At 39.3% G+C, this 22,169-nt stretch overlaps 2 protein-coding genes across 3 annotated transcripts in view; one reads left to right on the top strand and one right to left on the bottom strand.

Annotated features, from left to right (window-relative positions):
* Nucleotides 1-17,347, bottom strand: part of usp45 (ubiquitin specific peptidase 45) — a 37,194-nt gene extending 19,847 nt beyond the window's left edge. Inside the window, exons 1-8 of one of the 2 annotated variants that reach the window (XM_063485928.1) lie at nucleotides 17,236-17,347; nucleotides 16,029-16,139; nucleotides 15,653-15,822; nucleotides 14,165-14,265; nucleotides 12,888-12,988; nucleotides 3,729-3,877; nucleotides 948-1,043; nucleotides 605-735 (exon numbers count right to left, since the gene is read on the bottom strand). In XM_063485928.1, the coding sequence (XP_063341998.1) occupies nucleotides 605-735; nucleotides 948-1,043; nucleotides 3,729-3,877; nucleotides 12,888-12,988; nucleotides 14,165-14,265; nucleotides 15,653-15,822; nucleotides 16,029-16,131 (851 nt within the window). In that variant the 5' untranslated portion in view covers nucleotides 16,132-16,139; nucleotides 17,236-17,347. The remainder of the gene's footprint in view (nucleotides 1-604; nucleotides 736-947; nucleotides 1,044-3,728; nucleotides 3,878-12,887; nucleotides 12,989-14,164; nucleotides 14,266-15,652; nucleotides 15,823-16,028; nucleotides 16,140-17,235) is intronic. The other variant, XM_063485929.1, reaches the window with a different exon arrangement.
* Nucleotides 17,348-18,067: 720 nt separating this feature from the next.
* On the top strand, nucleotides 18,068-20,572 carry tstd3 (thiosulfate sulfurtransferase like domain containing 3). The gene is made up of 4 exons (XM_063485930.2): nucleotides 18,068-18,213; nucleotides 18,304-18,465; nucleotides 18,882-19,041; nucleotides 19,433-20,572. The coding sequence occupies exons 1-4, from the start codon at nucleotides 18,075-18,077 to the stop codon at nucleotides 19,488-19,490; spliced, it is 519 nt and encodes a 172-aa protein (XP_063342000.1). The 5' UTR covers nucleotides 18,068-18,074; the 3' UTR covers nucleotides 19,491-20,572.
* The last annotated feature ends 1,597 nt before the right edge of the window (nucleotides 20,573-22,169 follow it).

Below are 22,169 nucleotides of genomic sequence, written 5' to 3'. Positions count from 1 at the left end.
TTTTTCAAACATTTGTGGATATCTTGCCTAACCCTAATTTTTGGGCAGGACCAGAATAGATGGTAGTGATTAGACTTCAGACTGCCACATAGTCTCCAGGACCCTCTACAGTATAGGCAACAGAAAATAGATACACATTTTTTATTTTCCTTCTTTGTCTTCTGATTCAAGATGAGTATCATTAGAATGAAAAAAGTTAGACAAAAGTGATTTCAATCTACTGAGATTATGTTATCATTACGTTAATATAGCACAAGGTTCAGTTAGCCTTGCATAAAAATAGAAGCATCCTCCACAGAGGTTTCTTACTTTAAGTGCATCTCTGAGCCTGTGCTTTTTTGCTTGAGTAAAGAAGTTGTATCAGTACTTCAACTTTTACTGGAGTATTTTTTAACAGTAGTATTTGTACTTCTACTTAAGTACAGAATGCCTTTGCTTTTGCCAACTCTGCTTGCTTCAGACTGAAAATATTCAAATCAACATAGCCTCTGCTATGTTGATTTGCTTACATTACTCCTCATGTTCCCCACAGATGAGGGGACACATAAAGCAGAGGCTTTGGGTTCACAGGAAGTAGCAGGTGTTATGAAAGGTTGTGCCTTACTTTTGGCAGAGTTGGTTGAAGAGGATTTTGGGATTGACACAGCCCTTCCCTGGATCCTTCATGTTGTGGAGGAAGGCAAACATGGCGGCAGTCAAGGGTTCTGGACTGGGCAGCACTACTGTTAGTGGACTCTGGAATAAGAAGAACACATGAAAGTAAAACATGTTGTTCTTATTTGAAGTAATTAGTATCTTGTTTATGAAATAAGGCCAGAAATACAGAAAACATGGAAATACTTCAATTTTAACTACTACTAAGTTCTAACAGCATTCTAAAATTTCTGTAATTATGCATATTAAAATATGCATAATTCTCCTTTATTAATGAGAATAATAAGCTGTACCAGATTTGTCTCTGGAGGGGGGCAGATCCTCAATTTGTACCCCTTCTCCTTCACTTCCTGGATAAGGTCAATGAGCATGTGTGTCTGGGACAGGTTCTGTGAGGAAAACAGAATCATGTTAAGACTGTTAAGTGTGGTGATCGTTTTCTAAAGGTGGGACTCGCTTATACAATATTAATGCAGTTTAACATTTTGCAATATACTGAGTATTGCAATAACATCTATTGTGATTTGTCACCTTTTCCCAACTGCAAATTATGTCCTCAAAGTTAGACTTTGTCAGTATCTGTTTCATTCATATTATGGTTTTGTTGCAAATAATTGTCAAGCACACCAACACTGCCACTAAAACCTGCCATAAATGTTGCCAGTAAGTCTGCTATCAGTCTGCAATTTAGTTTGGGTCAAGTTGGCAATTACTTGCAATCATTTATGACAATACAGCAATTAACTGTGATAACTCATTAAAACTCACATGTGAAATTCACATTTAACCATTACATTTGGACTTAGCAACATTCCTGCTTTATATAACCAGTATACAACCAGTTGGCAGCCAGTTGAATCCTATGGAGTTGTCCTCAGTGACAAAGACTCATTCAGACTGATGGCAACATGCAGGCAATCTGTCTGTATTTATGAATTAAACAGAAATTATTTTCACACTTTTGACAATCTTTCAGAGGGATTGCAGTCGGTCCAAGTCAGACTGGAACTGTTTGCGGAAACATTGCCTCTTGCAATCAAAAGTTGTTGTGAGGATCTAACACTCTCAAGGTCTAGGCAACCATTTACTCACCACAAGATGCAGAATGTGAAAAAAGGGCAATTTTTTAAAATGTAATGAAGATCCTATTTTGTAGTTGTGTGACTGAAGGTAGCTTTGTCAAACTAAGTGTGTCCAGTGTTGGATGGTTTTTCGGTTAATTTAAATTAGCTAACATTATCTCAGATGAGGTAAATGAAGTGAGCCCTCTTTTTTTCTAAGTATTAGAATTTATTTAATAAAATATTGATATTTGGTGTCTCTATATCCATACAATATCGCCATGCAAAATAACACAATACCAAGCTGTGTTGATTTCCCCCCCACCATATCTGACACTCTGATTTTAACTGGGCAACAATATTCATCAGGTGCATTAGATCAACTGGTTTTAACTAGAGAATATTGTACATTAAAGAAGTGGCTCCAACTGATCAAAACCACAGATTCTAAGATTTTTTTTCATAAGGCAAAGAAACAAGAAAAGCTATAATGTTTTAGAGATATAAAAATGTTTCTGCACTTAGCTTGTGGCAATATCATGTAGTCAACTAAAATAGCTGCGCAACAATGTTTTCTCCATTTTAGTATGATTTAGAAACTTGTGCCGAGTTTATCACTGAAAAAGGCAAAATTATCTATGATCTGTATGAATTAAATGCAGAGAAGATTCTTGGCGAGGAGATAGCTTGAAGCAGTCATTGTCCCTTCATGTTAGAGAAGCATCTTTTCCTCCCTTTTCAAGAGATATTTGTTTTGTCACATCCTGGCAATAAAGACTGTTGCTATGGAAAACACACAATGGAGCTGGCATTGTGAACACAGACACAGCTCATCCTCTGACAATTATGTGTTTTCACCAGAAAGATTGCAATTTTCAAGGAGACAATACAAACAGACAGGGAGAGGGAGGGAAAAGCATGTAAAGCGCGCTCACTCGAATTTCAATCAACGAGGGAGACCCTGAGGGTGATTAACAAAATGGCGGAAAAAAAACAGCTTCATTGTTGAAGAGGCATGTCAGTTTGCAGTCACCATGACATGACCAGGGAAAAACTGAGGATGGCTCTATAGCTGTGCTGTGAACGTGCTCCGCACCAACCGAGTGCCAGTTGTGTACAGTAAAGTCTGGAAATATTTGGACAGTGATACAAATTACATAATCTTGGCTTTGAATGCCAATATCACATTAACCACAGAGGAATTACAACTATTTTTTGTCCAGAGTCATCCATTTTCAAGGTCTCCAATGTAAGGTCCAAAATAAAATGTCCATTTTAAATACGTTGAGTATCCTTTGAAAGCAATGACTCCCTGATGTTTAGAATCCGTGGACCTCCCTAAAGGAGGAGCTTCCTACTTTGTGATGCTTTTCCAGGCCTTTATGCTGTAGTGGTCTCCAGTTGTTTGAGGGTCTTTCTGGCTTTCCAGTATTGCAAGTAAGTGATAGACTTGGCCATTGCAGTAGTTCACTTCATTACCTTCAAAAGCGTCTGGATTGCTTTCAGAATATGTTTTAACTTATCTTTGAGTTGCAAACACCAACCAGTCAACACTGTTGAAAGCGAGCTGGCAATATAGTTAATACGAGTTTTACTGTCTTTCAGATGATAGTATGCTTCAGGTCACAGATCACTTGTTTGGATCTCGTGGTGAACCCTCTGTATTTTTTCCCTCCTTAACAGTGTTCTTCACTTGGCTGCATGTTCTCAAGCAGTTCTTCTTTACCATAGAAAGGATACTACGATCATCCACCACTCCTGTCTTCCACAGATGTCCAGGAGTTCATGCACATTTACTATCTATGGCTTCTTTCCACAGGATGCCACTGGTGTCACTTTCCTTGGGAGCTGTATGCCAAAAACGATGCTTCTGAATATTTTAGTGTTCTGTTAATGGCAACAGTTTCTCAGTTCTTGAGTTCTGACCCAATATTATAAAAAGAGTAAGATTCAAGTAAAAAAAAAAAAAAAATCATCAAGGACGAGTAACAGAAACAGAATAGCAATACCAACCTGCATAACAGCATTGAAGAAGCAGGTGTTACCAAGGTTATTGATTCCCTTAACAGGGACCAAAGCACTGCTGACTGAGCTCTTGCCTTTTGGTGGGTCAGCATAATCTGGTGGTTCTTCTCTGAGTTTTATGATCTTGGGTGATACTGCTGGAACACATAAAACAAAGAGGTACAGTAAAAGGCTATAAGTTAGAGTTAAATGACAGGATTATAGTGTGCACATGGTTTTGAATTAAACCTTAATATTATTTTTCATAACAAGACTGAAGTCAAGATGCAGCAAGTGAGGTGGGGGTCTTGAACAAATTTCCATTGTCCTGGAATACTGGCCAAAAAAAAAAAAGAAAGAAAAAAAAAGACTTTGCCTTGCAACAAAACTGGGACTGAGAGTAGGGTATTGGGATGGCAGCTGGAAGGAGAGCTGGGTCATTTGGGAAAGCAGATGACAGCTGTAGAAGTTTCCGCTGGTTAGTGGTGGAGGAGTGGGGGCTGGGGTTGGAGAGATGGCTCTCCAGAGCCAGCTGTTACTCCTGATCACCAATGAAAACTAACCTTCCACAGAAAGTAAGACACAGATGGTCAGAATCTAACAGTGGCATACAGCTTGCTGGGGACAGACTAGAGTTAGTACTGGAGCAGTGTGGGCTGATGGCGTGCCAGCAGCTAGCAATATAGCTAACACCATGATGGGTCAACAATAACACGTTACTGACACATGCTAGTCTTCTTCACTAGTTAACTTATTGTTCTTAACATGAAATCTTACTTTTGGAATTTATCATGGTAAAAAATCATGAATAAATAAACACAAATATGTGACAGTTGCAGCTTCTTCAGGTAAAACGCAACTGTTGTTCGGAAACAAACGCCTATGTGGGAACACACCATAATCCTCTACAGATTTGGCTTTTTTAATTTATCAGCCTTAGGCACAGAAAGAGGTCTACACAGTGAACCAGCAGTAATGAGAATACCAATGTAGCCATTATCAACTCCCTAAAATGATCACTGTACACAGCTGAATAATGAAATGAGAAACAATGAATGTGTTCTGTTTGGTATTAAAGAAGAAAATAGACTATTTTAAATGCTAAACAATAACCAAGCCAGGGATGAGACACACAAGCAACTCAAAAATGTGCTACTCTTTAATTAACATTACCTGTTTGCAGTGAAGAATGAGAAGATATTTCAGTCAGAGTGCATTTCATTTGTCAAATTAATTCATGAATATTTTGAAAGATTTATCTATTTGTTTGTATGTCAGGAGAAAGCTTTTCTTTAATTTCTCTAATGATCTGGAAACTTGATGTTTATCATATTTTTGTCTATTTAGTCCTAGTACTTTGGGATTTTCATTAACAGGATCTGATTTTCTGCCTTAAACAGTACTGGGCAAAAGCATCGAGCCACTGTTCATTTCTTTATATTTTGCTTCCCAGCAATCAGACTTTCTTGTAATCTTTTAAATTGGTCTTGAGCAATAGTTCTCCAGGCTTTCTGAAACTCTTGCAAAGTTTTTCTTTGGACATTGGCTCTTTTTTCACTCATTTTTTAGAGGAATGTTTTTTTGTTTTTGTTTATTTCTTTGTTAATCCACTTAAAAAGAAAAAAAAATGCACCTAAATTAAGGATGAACAAGTGTTGTATCCATACATAACAGACAACTGTAATAGCAGCCTGTTGCAATACACAATTTGTTTCCTTTTCTTCACTAGAATCTATGAAAGTCAGAATCACAGTTTTAACAGGTATATAAAGAAACTTTTTGCACCAGCAAGGTGATTACCAAAGAGCTATTAGCTGAAAACTTGGTATAAAATATCTAGGTATGATGCACCTAAGAAGTCATCATAGCTCAAAAAGAAATATGATGCATCTGACCCTTCAGTTCATCCATCTACTGTTCACTAAAGCCTCATCAGAAATGGTCTCACTGGAAGCGTTGCTGGCAGTTAGCCATTCTTAAGGAACGGAAACAGGGAGAAAAGGCTTAGGTAGGCAAAATTATACAAGACCTGGACTGAAAATCAGTGGCAACAGTTCTGATGGAGTGATGAATCAATATGTGAAGTTATTAGTCAAAATTTTGTCAGTATTTACAGAAGAGGTCAGGAAAGATTTACCACAGTGTCTACAACCGTCTTAAAAGCACGCTGGAGGCTCTGTCATGGTTTAATGCTAAATTTCAGAGGATTGTGTTGGAGAGCTTCTTAAAAATAATGAGCACATGAACTTGTTAGAATTGTACAAACCCAGTTTTTGATTTGTATCCTGTACTTTCCTTTATGTTTGCACATGTTTTCAATGGTCAAATGCCGGACACTGGTGGCGCCAGTGTCCGGCAGCCTCGCCTCTGTCAGTGCGCCCCAGGGCAGCTGTGGCTACAATGTAGCTTGCCATCACCAATGTGTGAATGTGTGTGTGAATGGGTGGATGACTGAATGTAGTGTGAAGCGCTTTGGGGTCCATAGGGACTAAGTAAAGCGCTATACAAATACAGGCCATTTACCATTTAAATAAATCACAACAACCATTTCCCATTTTCTAGAAAATTAGTAGTATATATAGAAATAGTGGCCCAAGTCTTTAGCCCAGTACGCTATAGTGAGGCAGATCATCTTATAGAGATTTTAGAAAATGTTACAGGATGATCCCCCCCCCCCACCACCACTGTGGTCAGAGTAAGGCACAAGTGATAGAAGTGAACACGGACAATCCCTGTTATGACCAAGACTGCAGCAATCTTTCAAACTGGGTTTGTAAAAAGCTCAAATATATTCTTTGATGCAGTACAGGACATTTGACATATGCCATTTGCATTACGCTCTGAATGGCATCCATATTAACATTGAGAACTGAATTCTTTTTAGCAGTAGTCAGTCCTCAGTGTAAAGAATTTGTGAATGCACCAGCATGATTTTAAAAAAAATCAAATAGTTTGAATTTTTTGAATACTACAATAACAGAGTCAAAGGATTTTCATGTCATTTTAATCTTATTTAAAAAATATTGCTGAACAGAAGTTACAACAGTTGACGTAAAAAAAAAAAAATTCAATGAGTTTCCTACTGCATAGAAAATATAACCTCTCTTCTGAGCTGATAATAAGACATTTCATTACAAAATGGCAAATTCTTGCAGGGGCTGATGGAAGCACTTTCAGGTCCAAAGGCTGTTGAGAAATCAAATAATTGCCGAGAAACACAAAGAGAGTTTGGTCCATGAACACTTTATACATATAAGCGAGTCAAGAGAGCAAGCTAGCAGCGAGGTCACTAGCCTGAACCTGCTTATGTCCAAACCGAGAAATTCAATACAACAGTAAACCTTTATAAGAACCTGCACCTTTGCTCTTGCCATTCTCTTCCTCAAAACAAAATGGCCCTGCATTTGCACATATTGAATTTATAGAATCACTCTTTGTGCACGTTTACTGAAAAAGCTATTCAACATACAGCGATAGGTAAGCCCACTCTTGGCCGCTACCAAGCAAGCTTTCCCTCCCCAAGGCCAAGGGCATGAATACCACTGTCCTGGTCACAGTCGGTGGAATGTGAGCCTTGGACTTTTATTTGTGGCTTTAAAAATTTGCATTTTATACTAAATCAAATTCCACTAAACAGTGTCTAAAGAAAAGGTCAGCTTTTCTTTTAGATAGATTTGAGAAGAAATACCACAACAACTCTGTCACAATGCACAGTGCATAGTTTCTTTTTTCATTGTATTTTCTTGCCTGCACCAATGCTGCTGCCTTAAATTATATTGCTTTAACAGAAAATATTTGGCGCTGATGAGAAATGAAGCAAGCGTATTTAACCCTGGAGAACCCATGGGGTCAAATTTGACCCCATGGTTTCCCTAGAAAACCAATGGGGTTGGATCTGACCCCATGGGTTCTCCAGGGTTAAGCTTGTCCTCTAGATTTGGGATCAAGAAGGCAGGGGCGAGGTTCAGCTTGTCGGGACAACATGCTGCTGAGACACTCCACCCAGTGGTGCTAAATGCATCTGGCTCTCTGTGCTGGCAACATCTGGAGGCCTATTTTCAATTTCAATATGCAGCCATAAGGGAGCTCCCATATGTCATCACATAGAATGCATGGAAAACAAGTGGGGATGACAAAAGGCCATGGCCTGATCGAAGGAAAAAAAAGAAAAGAAAAAAAATCGGTGTATTTTTGGAGTTTTGGTGTGAGACTGAGAAGGTGTGAAAAGAGACGTTTACGCAAGTATGGACAATTGAGCAGAAGAGATAGTTGAGTGGGAGTAAGAGTGTGTAAATGAGCATGTCTACTTGTTGTGGTATTTGAGAGACACAAAAATCAACAAAGTGCAACTTGAGTGCGAGAGCCGAGACCTGCACTTGAGCTAAGAGAGAAGCAGAGGAATGAGGGAATGAAATGGATGGAATGGGGATGCCGATGGACACACACTGCATCTGGGACCGTCACCCAAGGTAAACAACGTTCAGGGAGCCATCTGGCTGAGACTGGAGGCGGAGGAGGGGGTGGGGGAGCGATGGGCAGAAGAGGGCAGTGTGGGGGGAGTAGAGGGTGGAGGGAAGGGTTGCGACGAGCACAAGCATATGGAAAAGCAGATTTTTCCTCTCCCCGCAGCAGTCAGCGCAGGCAAATGTCAGCATGAGCTGCATCCACGCTTGACTGTGCTGCACTCGGCACCACCACCTGGCCCTCCTTGCTCAGCCACCGAGTATGGGCAGCAGTGACACTGTGGAGCCTTTCCCCAGGGCAGAGGAAAGCATCGCGGTGCTCGAGCTCGCCCACATGCATGCATGTACACCAACACCTCCTGTACTCCCTGCTCTTTTTCACACAACGGAAATACAAAGAAACATGCTTACTTTGGCAGGGAATATTACTAAAAGTACTTGCAAAAGAGAAAGAGAAAAAAAAACGAACTGCCTTACATGTTCTACATTATCAAGCTGAAGCAAGGCTAACATCAGAATAAAATTCAAACTCACAAAACAAAACATATCCAGTTTTGTTAAAAATTAATATTTTCAACTTTATTTTTAGCAGCAGCGCACCACAAAGACTTTTTTTTTTTTATATCTAAGAGAAACTTAATGTAAATTTATACTGATATTATCAAGACAAAACACAGGAGTCTGCAAAAGTCTATTTTCAAAAGGCCTTTACTCTGCCTTCTTAATGCAGTTCACAGTTGGGCTGGGAGACTGTCAAATGCAAAGGCCAGTGGGCGTCATCCACGTTCACTTACAGTGCAGCAGTGCAGAGGGCCAAGGCCGGCTCACTTCATGCAGAGCAGCCAGTCAAGAGGAAGGCAAGGCAACACCAAATGTCTTATTAATTTGCTAATTTGTTGTGACTGCAGGGCATGAAAAGCCCGTTTCCTTGCCATCTGAGGCCAAGAGAACCCAGTGCCATGTTACTTACAGACACACACACATTTAAGCACACAGATTTTACTACCCACTATCTGGCCTACTTTCATGTGCGGTGGTGGGAATAAAGACAGAAGCACTCTTGATTACCTCCATGAAAGCACCACCAGGGGACAAGCATCTTACTGGCTACTGACTCGGCAAAGCTAAACTGACAGTAAACTAAGAATTATGGCTTACAAAATTAACAACCAGGGTGAGGAAATCAGGTGAATAAAAGTGCCGTAATCCAACTACAGAATATCTCTGACTTTAGCGTTTAAGCCACGGTCTCAAAACTGGAGGCTAGAAGTGCAATTCTGAGCACAACAGAGACAAACAGCCCTGGTGCAAACAATATGTAAATATTCCTCATATAAACATGTGATAAATTTCCCACCATGACAGCAACCTATTTAGAAAAGGATTTAATGTGAGTGTGACCAACACCACACAGCAATAAACTTTTTGCAAACAAAACTGTTTTGGCCTTTGAGAATTCTGAGTTGAAGAAAAAAAAACCTAAATTATAAAAGGAAAATGAGAGATAAATCCATGTTATTCCTGATCCAGCAACATTCAGAGTCAGCCACTTAATGCAGCTTTGATGTGCTGACTCTTACCTAGGGGTGCATGTCTGTGTCGGCAGATATGAGAACATGAAACTTCTTAGGATAGGAAAAGAAACAAAGGCAGAGCACAAATATAAGTTGTGCAGCTACATTTGTCTGACACGACTGTGCACTGTATTCAGGTCAGTAGTAGTGATGCTGCAGTCTGTACAGTTCTTTACTGCATGCCTCCTATTGGGAATGCAGAAAATGTTGGGCGTACACACGGGGCAACGTGGCTGGATATCAACTAAAACTGTGTGAACTGGTCTGGCGCTTTTTGGGAGAGTGACCGAAGCAACAACCTATGAGAGGGAAGGATATCGCAATCTGACATCAGGTCAAAGTCCTTCATTTAGAACGTTTCTGGAAACACGCAACAAGGTTACCTTCACATCCAAAACTTAGGAATGTCGACTATAGCAAGCTGTCAACCACACAGCAATGACACAACCAATGAAGCACATTATATGTGGATAAGGCTTTACTGGTGCAAGTTCATGTGCACAGGGTGGGTTTGAATTAATGTTAAAATTAATGTTTAATACAAGAATGTTTATGATGATTTGGTTATGTTAAAATAAAGAAAAAAAAATTGTAAAGCAACCCTGAATCATTTTCAAAAATATTTAAAGAAAATTGCTTGAATACATTAATACACACATGCAGTCCAGTGATACTGTATATTAACACTCAGATTTTCTTACAATTATAATGCAAAGAATGACTCGATCACAATCACCAATGTAAAACAAGAAACAATTAACAGATTCCAATGAGAAACAAGCTCCGACGTCTATTCACAACCAACACTTTAATTTGCTCCACAAAGACTCCCCAGCTGTGTTACATGCTGCAGTCTAGCCTCCCTGAGGTCAATTCGCTTTTTTACCGGGACTCTGGCACTTGAGCTGAAGGCCTTGATGGTGAGAGACCACAGTTAATCGACTTTCTTTCTTCCCGAAGCTGTTGTTGTACAAAATTATTATAGATTTGGAAAAAAAATCCTTGCTGGGGCTCTTTTGTGCTTAGGGACTATAGGAAAGAAAAAAGAAAAAAAAAACCAGAGTACAACAGCAGCTTCTTGAGAAACCCTGGCCTCCACTGAAATGCAATTTTACAAGCTCCTCAACAAGCAACGACCATCTATTTTGCTGCAACAATGGCTGTCCGCTTCTATACCCATTTGGCCGACCGGTGTGGAACAATCAAGTGGCAAGAAAGGTGACAAAAAGGTGACACATAATTTAAAGAAGCAAAGCTGCATGAAAGCTGTTGGTAGCTACAGTCCAGCTCGGCAGATCAATTCCCACCAACAACGGACTGTGGCCTGGCACTGTGCACAAAAAAAAGGCTATTCCACAGACATACCATATAGGTATATAAAACAAAACACGCAACACTGCTCACCTACAGTCTTTAAAAATGAACAACACAAAATCAAAAGTGTGTACCTATGTAAATTTGTCAACCCACCACATGTCTAATTTATGAATTCTCTGTACATTTCTTTTAGAGTCTATGTGTGTAACACACACTATGTAGACACTTTTAAAACACTTCAAAGAATCTGAATTTTTCAGGTATGTAATGTACTTAGAGGAGAAAAGATATTCAGATTTATTGTGCCAGGAAGAGCTTGTGCTCTGTGCTGCAAAGAACACTTTGTGCCAGTGAGAATTCAGTTAAGTGTATTACTGAAACTTAAAGCCCTTTGTAGAGCCCAAGTGTATAGTATGAGCTGGAAGAAAATAGGGTATCTGCTTGACTTGAAAGTTATTTTTAACATTCAGCGTTATGTGTATCTGTGAATGTGTGTGCATGATGTCCACTGAGAGTTAACGCGCTCCAGCTGTTAGGATCCAGTTGCTCAGACTTGTTGAGGACCCTGGCTCCCACTAGTGCAGCACACAGGCCCAGAGGTGGTGAGACATACAGCAACTTAACAGAGGAAGCTAGGGACAGAAACGGATAGCGATGGAAAGACAAAGAACGACAGATCACAGGGCTGAACCCTGCGCAGCTGCGCTTGTTCTTCAGGGAACCCAGCCGGGGAAGCAGCGCTCAAGCGCTTAATTCCACAAATATGTGCAGTCATGCAATGTGCAAGGTGGGGGCAAGGGAGGGAGTGAGGGGAGAGATAGCTACAGAATCAATCTTGCAACTTCCACAGCCATGGCTTAGATTGGGGACCAGCTTGCCTGGGCCTCAGTGGCTGGCCTCTGGCCACTGGCAACTGGGCAGCATGCAGCGGGCGATGCAGAGATGGCCTGAGAGACTGAAAGTGATGATGCCCACCACCCTGATCAACTACAGTCTGCTAGGAGGTCTTTCAGCACGCCAGCACAAAGCAAGAGATGCACACTGAGCTGAAGGTGTAGGTACATGTAAGTATTGAGAATGGGAGTTGATGTCTATATGGATGACTGACTTGGTGTGGGATGGGGGGGGGGGGGGGGCTCAGGTGGTCCAAGTGAGGGAAAAGGACAAGTCTGAAGGTAGTAAGTAATGCTGAAAATACTGCAACTAAAATCCAACTCTATTCTACATCTAGTTCTTAGTATTTCTAGTAAGTTGTATTGCTTTTAATGACAAGTTTGCTGCTCTAATTCAATTTTAGACCGACAGAAGGGTAGAAAGAATATTCTTCAAGCACTTAGCAGCATAGAAAAACAAAACAAAACAAAAAATCAAATAACCATTTCACCCATTTCAATAGTGTGGGGTGTCTCTGCATGAAGAACAGTAGGTCAAACTTCACATGACCATTGCCACCAGGGGGAGCAGGTGTACTGCAGTCAACTGCTGGAATGTCAGCCCTTCACTTAGAACAATAACTTTTCTGATAGGAGTCTGTCTTATTTGTGGATCTGGCCACAACGCAGCCACTAACTGGCTCGTACACTGTTATTGTGCTATTGCCTTCTACTCATAGACACAAAACATAGACTGAGCAGAATATTAAGCAAATTATGTAACATGAGATGTATTCAACTAAAGAAAGGATCACCAGTTTAAAGGAATGATAAATCTTGAGCTAAACTGTAATTTGGCCCTGCTGAAACTGCAGTAAGCATGTACGTTTTGTATAACTGAGGCTTAATTTGACAATAGTGGATGGCCAGAAAACACCTTACCTGATGTTGCCTTGACAGAGTGCTTTTGTAAAAAGTCCAGGCTCTGAGCCAAAGCCTTCTTGTTGCAATGAGTTGAGAGCTCTTCACTGCATTCGAAACACCTGTCACAAAGAGAGAGGTTAATAAGACCGGGTTCATTTTACTTTAGAAACTAATAATTTAACATCAGAATTACTTGGCTAGAGTGGAAAGCAGTTTAGAAATCATGATTAGGGATGGGAATTGATCAAAATTAATCAGTGTTGGGGTCATTACTCAAAAAAGTTATTATTGCACATATTACACAGAACACCTTTCTTAAAGTGTTCTTCTACTTAATTACACCCAGCCGAAAGTCATTTGTTAAACTACTCATTATGTTACTTTCATGTTACTCTGCAAAATGATCTGAAACGCAACATCTCATAATTACCATTTAACTACATAAACCTACAGGCTACAGCCCCACACACCAGCACAAATCCCTATCCTAATAAGAACACACGTGATCTTTCTCTTAGTATTGATGTATGAACACAAATCAAAGAGACTTTAAACTGATCGTCACAGTGATTTTACTGTAGAAACATGAACAGGTAGACACGGAGGCTGCAGCCTGACCGCTCAGCTCTAAACTACCTGTTGAATTTAAGCAGCGGCTTCACCGCAAATAACTGCTTATCACGGTGCTGTTCTGGTGTCAGCATTTACTCAGCTTTAACATCCCATCTAGCTTAGGACAGTGTCTGTGAAAGTGCTTGTAAAGAGCCGAAGTTGTGTTAACAGTATAATGTAGTTGTTTCTGTCTTGGAGCAGTCTCCACTTCATTATCGTGCTCTCATCCTTTTATGCAATAAAAATAAAAGTAATGTCCATATCCATGCTGTAAACTGACACTTTTTTTTCTCCCCTGACACACAAACTGAAATCAGCTGATTGCAGCAAGAGCTCAAGAACTGATAAGCAGGATCGATAAGCAGGCAGACTAATGATTCCAAGGAATTGGACTACTGGGAGCTGGTTCTCGATTCCCATCCCCAATTATAATCGAGGAAAACATTTGATTTTATTATTTATGAGCCTAAAATTATGTAAAATAATTTACAAATAAACAAACTGATATTAGAATTGTGGTAGCCAGGATCAAAAAGACTGCAGGTGCCTGTTGTTTTCTATTTGAGCTCACATGCTGGCAGCATTCTGACACATGCCATCGCAAGGTGACAAACAGGGCACCATTGTGTGCAGCCTTGGCTTCTTTTCATGACAGTTCACAATTAACTTCCTGGGTTTCTCACCAGGCCTTCCATGTGCTCAAACTGATGGTGATGCAGTGTGACTCTGGGTGGAAAGCCTGTTGATGCTTCACAACATGCTGGATCCCTGACTGGTTACAGCCCTGTAAAAACAGAAATCTTTGTTGGCAACCATAAAATACACTCTGGGCTCACAACATTTAAGGTGCAACAAATCTTCAAGAGCACAGTAGGGTGAAAATCTTTATTCAGGGTCATGTTTAGACTTCCTCTTTTCTTGAAAGTTCCAACAGGCCTAACCACTTCATTATGGACATTTTCTTAATGCTTCACTAGCCGCGTACCCTAACCAACAAAACTGAATGTCTAACCCCAAGCCCAAACCTAACCATGACCTAATTGTAACCCTGAAACTAAAACCACATTTTAAGTCTCAAAAATGCCTTCAACCTCAAGGGGAGGGGCATTTTGTTCTTATAAAGGACTGTTGATAGTTTTGTACCTTGTAATTGAAGAATTTAAAAAAACAGAACTGTATTTTCTTCTTTTTAGCCACCTATGTCATAACTTGGTTATTTGTAAATCATGAATTCCGGTCACATTGATACAAAATGTCTCAGTCACGATGCTGCTGAAAAATACACTCACCAAACACTTCAATAGGTACACCTGTACAACTGTTCATTAATGCAAATATCTTTTAAGCAAATTACATGGCAGCAACTTAGTGCATTCAGGCATGTAGATATGGTCAATAAAAACTGGTGAAGCTTTAACTGAGCATCAGAATGAAGAAGAATGATGATATAAGTGACTTTGGGCATAGCTTGGCTGTTGGTGGTAGATGGGCTGAGTATTTTAGAAACTGCTGATCTATGATTTTCCCCACAAAGCCAAGGCAACAGTAACTCAAATAACCACTTGTTACAACAAAGGAATGCAGAAGAGCATCTCTGAACATAGAACACATCAAACCTTGAAGCAGCTGCGTTACAGCAGCAGAAGACTGTGTCTGCAGAAAAATGATGCCACAATTTACACGGGCTCACCAAAATTGAACAACAACAAAAAAAAGTAAATAAATAATTTTAAAAAAAAAATTGGTTTGTTGAGCATGACAATGAGTTCATTGTATTCAAATGGCCTCCACAGTTACCAGATCTCGATGCAACAGAGCAGGACAGAATGTAAAATTAGCATTTTGGACATGCAAGCAGCAACTGTATGATACTATCAAATCAACAACGACTAAAGTTTCCAAGTAATGTTTCCAGCACCTTGTTGAACCTATACTGTGGAGAATTATGGCAGTTCTAGAGGCAAAATGCGGTCCAACCCGGCACTATTGAGGCACGTTTAATAAAGTGTCCAGTGAGTGTACACATGAAAGTAAAGAAACAGTCAAGTTCATACACAACTAAGAATTAAAGAAATTTGAATATGATAATGACGTTCTTACTCTGTTGTTTATTTCAATTTAGTTTAAACTCTGCTGCATCACATTTTGCTTGATGAAAAAAAAAAACTTACCTGAAAACCACACTTTAGGCACACCAGAATGTCCTGAGAGGCTGCTGGCTCGCCATCAATCATTGTCCTTTCCTTTAGGCACTCTGAGCATACCGACCACACACTCGAGAGGACTGATTTCTTTACTGAGTTCAGGTCCACTGCTCTACTCACATGCTGGCAAGTCAGTCCTGTTAACAGACAAGGTGTCTTGTAAGCAAGGATCCTTTTAATTGAAGATGAATTGCACTGATCCCATAAGAATAATGAATGAAACCTCACAGACTTTTCAACATTGACAAAAAATACCCAAGAATAGTCTATAGGACTCTACCAAGTCAAAATTCATAGCCTTAACTGTAACAGTCCGGTGCCATGTACTGTTACGGTGACTTACCGCTGACTTCATCTGATGATTCCTCATCTCGAGGTTTTCTCGGTTTATTAGTCCGCTTAGTCATGTCGGCGGCTTTCAAGGAGAAGGGGTCCTTCAGCCGCATCTGGAGCTCTGAAAGCAAGAAGGGACAACACTGGTTTAGTTTTACACATTTAGGACACCCACCCATAATTTTGTTTATCCAGGTACTAGACAACTGCTATTATTATTTTCTTCACAACAGAATGAGGTACTTTGAAAATAGCAACAACAACAAAAAAAAAACATACAGTTTAGATCAGGCATTGTTAAATGCACACACACACACATTTATTGTGTTTTCATTGTACTACAGCACAGTCCTACAGAAATGTGCCAAATCAAAACTTTATGACAGCATGTGTTTACATTCAGATAGCTATGCATACATTGCATCGTCAAGCACTACTTTGCTTCCAACAATCGTGAAAAAAATTATATTAGGATAGAATAACTAATTATGTTTGCACAATTACACTCTTGCTTTCTCATATTTTATATATATATATATATTCAGTAAACTACTTTTCATTAAAGCAGTTGTTTTTTCCCTCCTTCATTCAAAAGCCCAAGCCAACTCCTCCTTGCTGGGCTCTGACTCAACGAAATCCACTTTCAAGACAACAGCACTAAAAAAACAACAACAACAACAAAAATTCATTTTTTTGCCATACCAGAATAGCCTCTGCTGAAGATTATTTAAATAATTAAACGGTAAATGCAATAGGTGGTTTGGCTGTTGTAAGTTGGTGTGTTTGACGCTACTCTCAAGCTGGTGTGTTCGGGACGATTAAATCAGGTGACTGATTTAACCAATCAAAAACTTTCCACTGCTTGTAGGTTTAAGCTGATTTTCCTGGTGGACTCCTTTTGAAAGAATTTTTACACCCTTCGCCTAACATGCTACTGACCTAAACCTTCTCTAAACTGCAGGAAATCTGGAAGCGAACGGTCACAATACCTACGGCTACATGATATGCCACTGCTAAATAAAGGCAGTAGGAGAAAATGAGAGTTTTTACGACAGATAACTCTATTAATGGACAACACCATGATTAAGAGGCCTTAACAACCGCGGCAGCCCGGTTTGGGTGAGAATAAGAGGCTCCTAACCCATTTATTATTATTAAAAAATTAATTTATCTTTTTCATACTAGATTTAGCGAAAATGGAATATGTATTAACTCACCTCTTAAAGTTAGCTCCTATGTTGACTTTGTCAGCTAATATGAAGCCAACACTGAGATGTCAGCTCTTCCTGGGTTGCAAAAAAAGGCCAGCTACATTAGCTTGGTAGAATAAAAACTGAACTGGTGTGTTTTATCCAAAATTACACGCAGACATTATGGCTATTCAAAAAAAAAAACGCGCAATACCGTCAACAGTTATCTCAATATCTTTTTGTTTCCACCCTTGACTTTTAAAACATGTGTCAAGCTTTCGTTAGCATTTACAGGCAGCACTAGTTACATGTGACGCACTACGGGAGCTCAGGTTGGCCCAATGCTGCATTCAAGTTGAGTGGGAAAATCTCACCGGTTAAGAGTTAAGAATCAGATAACTAAACTAAACGAGCGCAGTTTAGTTTTATGTGTTGGAGAGGGGAAAGAAGACGACATACCAGTACCACGAGGATAATACACGCGATTATTATTACTTTTTTTTTACTAGAGGTAAATAAAGGCTTGTTTCCCATCTTTACGCGTTTCCCAGTTTCCCATGGCGGCGAATGCAAAATAAATAATGTTTTTTGTTTTGACTTGATGCACTTGTTTGATGTAATTAGGGGACATGATGCTAATTTGTGTTGATAAATAGTCTGACAGATTACTTGTTTGAAACTATCAATAAGGCATTTGTGGGGAAAGAATTTTGGCCCATTAGGATATCCGTACGTCTGCGCAAGCGCAGATAATTGTCGGCATTGTGACTTTTATTAGTTGTCCCACGCAGATACCGCATAAGCGAGGGTTTGTGTTGAAGAGCAGTGATAATTTAGAGTGCAGTATCTGGCTTTGATAATCACACATGGCCTTGAGAAGTTGTTGGAGACTTGCCGGTGTTGTCCCGCGGCTTTTATGGAATAATACCGTCCAGTTTGAAGCTTGCGTCCCGGGAGGACAAGGCTCTGTGTCCAGCAGTGTCAGCACTCGTCCCGGTTACAAAAGTGAGGTTTAACATGAGCGACTCACTGTCATGTTTTGAAGGAGCTCATATACTGCATTAAGTATATTGTCTGTCTTGTTTTTAAACGCAGAGTTGCTTTTCCGCACATTCAGTTCAACGCCAGCGAGCACAGTCGTGAGTTATGAGCAGCTGAAGGAGCTCCTGGTTGGGCGGAAAGCGGTAGTTATAGATGTGCGAGAGCCCTGGGAGCTCCGAGAATACGGCTTCATCCCCGGCTCCATTAACGTCCCCCGTGAGTACTGCTCTCTCTACCTGCAACATTGTTGTCCGGCTGGGCTGCCAGGGCTGTAGACTTGTATACTAATGTAGTATACTGCAGTTTGTGTGGGTTGGGGGTAAATAACAATTCGTAAATGTCCAAAATGAAGCAAACTCATACACAGTTTTTATATTGTTCATAAAACAAACATCTGAAGGTGTGCTTTGTCCCCTTGGCTTTATAATGGCAAGTTTAATTAGGTTTGAAATGTGCTCAATTTTACATACAATTCTAAATGGAGTAAAACGCAAGCAATATGAGCCACTTCATATTATATGGTACGAAGGGGGGCATTATTCTAAAATATTACTACAATGCTTTCAACCAACTGTTCTCCAGAGCACCAAACCCATCATACTTCCTTAACCTTGTGTTTTTTGACTTTACAGTGGCGCAAGTGAACACTGCACTCCAGCTGGGTCCAGACGACTTCAAAGAAAAGTATGGTGGTGAATTGCCCCACCAGACAGATAATGTTGTGTTTACTTGTTTGGCGGGAATCAGGAGCAAGACTGCGCTGAACACGGCCATCACACTGGGATACAAAGAGTGAGATATGTGTCCTTGGCTTATGTCTGTCACCATCACTGGTTTCCACCTCGTCATTATGTTTCTTACTAGAGTTGGCCATTTTCAGTCACGAGAAAAGTTATCAGTATTGTGGTTAAACTTAGACTTTTATAGTTACCATGAGACAGCATTTACTATAGTTGAGGTTATTGCCTTGTAGTTGCACAATGCTATTCCTCCTTGGAAGGATACCACATGTCACACATCACATTTTCTATGTCTATGTGACAAGTATTAAAACGCTGTGATTGTCTGGTGATGGTGAAGTCACATACAAATGCATGATTTTGTTTAAGTCTTAAATTATGAAAAGTCTGTGATTTCGTCAAAGCAAATGTTCACTTTTTTTCTCTTTTGTGTCTTGTTTCAGTGTTCGGCATTACTCTGGAGGATGGCAAGACTGGGTGAAGCATGAGCAGCATAGATAATCAGTGATCATGAAACTGGAAAGATATTTATATATTTATTTGAAGGTGTTTTTGCAATTATTCGAGTTTAGAATGTGAAGTGATGGCGCAGCCTTGTAAAGGGCTTAAAAAAATCTTCATGGCTCCTCATTTCAATGTTAAAATCTCAAAGAGGTGAAACCAGTTTGCTTAAATGCACATCTGCCATACGATATTACTTGAAACCCCTCTTTAATTTCTCTCAGGCTTACACTCCTTCCAAACCCTTTACAGCTTTTTGAAAAAAAGCTCAAAGAATATTCTGAAGTGCTAAAGTTTAACTATGCAAATAAAGTCTTCCACTCCATAATGTGAACTATTTTATTATTTCCTGTTGACATATTGTAAATATTAAATTGCTCAACAGGCAGTGCAGACTTTGCCAATATTTAATGCATTTATTTATAAATGTACTATTTAATAAAGTTATCAAAGCTAAATAAACTAATATTTAACTTGAGTCTGTGTGTGTATATTATTATTTTTATTATTTATATATTGGGCAGGATTAGTAGATGACCTAAGAGGACATTCGTTTAAATAATTCCAGATATAAATAGGCATAGAGAGGCTTGCCGGGGTGACAGCTGCTGGGGAAGTACTACGATTTACTGTATTGAAGGTCCTTGTCTAATATCCTGTATGAATTTGTCACCAACTCTCCACAGGTTCCTTCATCATCCGTGATAATAAATGGGTTTGTTTTCATCAGGGAAGAATGTTTCCACTACAGTTTGCTGACCACAGCCATGGACCTTGTTCCCTATTCCTTCTTTTACAGCTTGAGCTGAAAGTCCCTACAGAATCAGCTAATTTTAATCTCACTGTCTTGTTTAATTTGGACAATATTCTTTTAAATTACTTTAGTTTATCCTAAAATTCAGCTTAATCATTGTGAGTGAAAGGAAACTGGCCTCTAGGTGACTTTTCAGATGCGTGAGTAAATTATCTAGAATTGTTTATTGGTTTTCTTTGGGGACATAATTGATAGCTTTAAAACATACCTGACATTGTTGTATCACCTCAGCACTTTACAGGGATTTTTGTTTCTTTTATATTTGAGCTTGGTGTTGACAGTAATGACTTGTATATAAAAATAAACAGTTTTTGAGAATCAGAAGTTTTTGTGCTGCAATAATATATTTACTTAAGATTTACATCAGTATCTATATAAATATTTAACTTTGATTGTATTAAGAGAGTTTCACCTCTCTGATACAGTTTTTAAATAAATAAAATATTTATGAAAAAAAAGTCTTATGAACATGGAAACATATTTAATACCATATATTGATGCATATATATTGTATGAGCAGTTCCATTGGTAAATTTGTCAAGAATTTGTGAAAAATTATATTAATTTACAGCAAAGCTTTGCATGGTATTCAAGACATAATAATCTCTACACAAAGTTGTAAAAAATAAAGTTTTCACAGGACTTAATAGCTCTGTGAAAAACTATGTACATCCATATTGTTTCGAGGAGTTCGAAGGGGAAGCACCAGGGAGGTACTTATATTCAATGCACTTGATCAAATGATCATCAGCATGTGTGAACATCTCCATCAAAAGAGAGGTTTTGGTAGTTTGCTGGTCTGGAGCATTCAATATCACAAGCTTTCCAGGATTGGACATCCTAGCAAATTCCCCCCCAAGGTCAGACTGTGCTCAAAAACTGCAAAAAACCCAAGGGTAACATCTCAAACTCTACAGGCTCAGTTAGCATGTTAAAGTTCATGACAGTTAGAAAAACACGGAACAAGTATGGCTTGCTTGCAGTGGTTGCCAGGAGAAAGAGAACATGGAAGATTAGGTTTACAAAGTTACATCTGAAGAAACCACAAGATTCCTGGAACAATGTCCATTGAACAGATAACACCAACATGGAGATGTTTGGCTATAATGCTCCGTGCTACATTTGGTAAAAACTAAACACAGCATATCAACACAAACACCTCATACATGCTGCCAGCACGGTGGTGGATGGGTGATGATTTGGGCTTGTTTTGTAGCTACAGGACCCGGGCACCTTACAGTCACTCAGTTGACCATGAACTCTGTATGCCAAAGTACTGTAGAGTCAAATGTAAGGCCATCTGTTTGACATTTGAGGGACTGATAATGTCATACAGAAAACCACTACCTTGAGATACTCCATCTAGTAAAGGAGTATCTTAAGGTCTTAACTTTATTTATTAACTGAATTTATTATTAAATAATACATTTATTCAATCAGTTTGCTGAACGTTCTCTGCTGCCACAAGGGCGTCTTTCATAGCAAATGCCACCACCCTCTAAATATAATATAATTATCTGGTAGAGGTATTTGTCATTTAACACCAATAATAATAATGATAATAACAAAGCATTTTTAGTTCAATATTATCATCCATTTTAATAAGTAATAATTAAATATTTAAATGAGTATCGGGCAAAAAAAGTTATTATACCACACAATACCACTCAATTATGTATAAGAGTTTGTGGTCTTAGTAAATGAAGCAAGGTCTTATAAATACTGTAACAGAAAGCATCATCATAGTGAACAACGGTTGGTGGAACATGAAACAAGCAGCTTAGTAGAGAGATGACTATTCACATGACTGAAATATTCTGGCTCTTCCCAAAAGTCCCATGCGGCTGCAAGATGTGAGGTCAGTA

Source organism: Pelmatolapia mariae, linkage group LG10_11 (genome assembly GCF_036321145.2).
Source record: "Pelmatolapia mariae isolate MD_Pm_ZW linkage group LG10_11, Pm_UMD_F_2, whole genome shotgun sequence".
NCBI classification, from domain to species: Eukaryota; Metazoa; Chordata; class Actinopteri; order Cichliformes; family Cichlidae; genus Pelmatolapia; species Pelmatolapia mariae.
Note: the sequence above shows the minus strand (reverse complement) of the source record. Positions and strands in the feature narration are given on the sequence as shown.

Bases quoted from the DNA above. Each gene is read 5' to 3' on its own strand.
- tstd3 (XM_063485930.2), top strand. From the start codon at position 18,075: ATGGCCTTGAGAAGTTGTTGGAGACTTGCCGGTGTTGTCCCGCGGCTT. The intron at 18,466-18,881 runs GTGAGTACTGCT...TTGACTTTACAG, and splicing joins CGGCTCCATTAACGTCCCCC to TGGCGCAAGTGAACACTGCA. The intron at 19,042-19,432 runs GTGAGATATGTG...GTCTTGTTTCAG, and splicing joins ATCACACTGGGATACAAAGA to TGTTCGGCATTACTCTGGAG.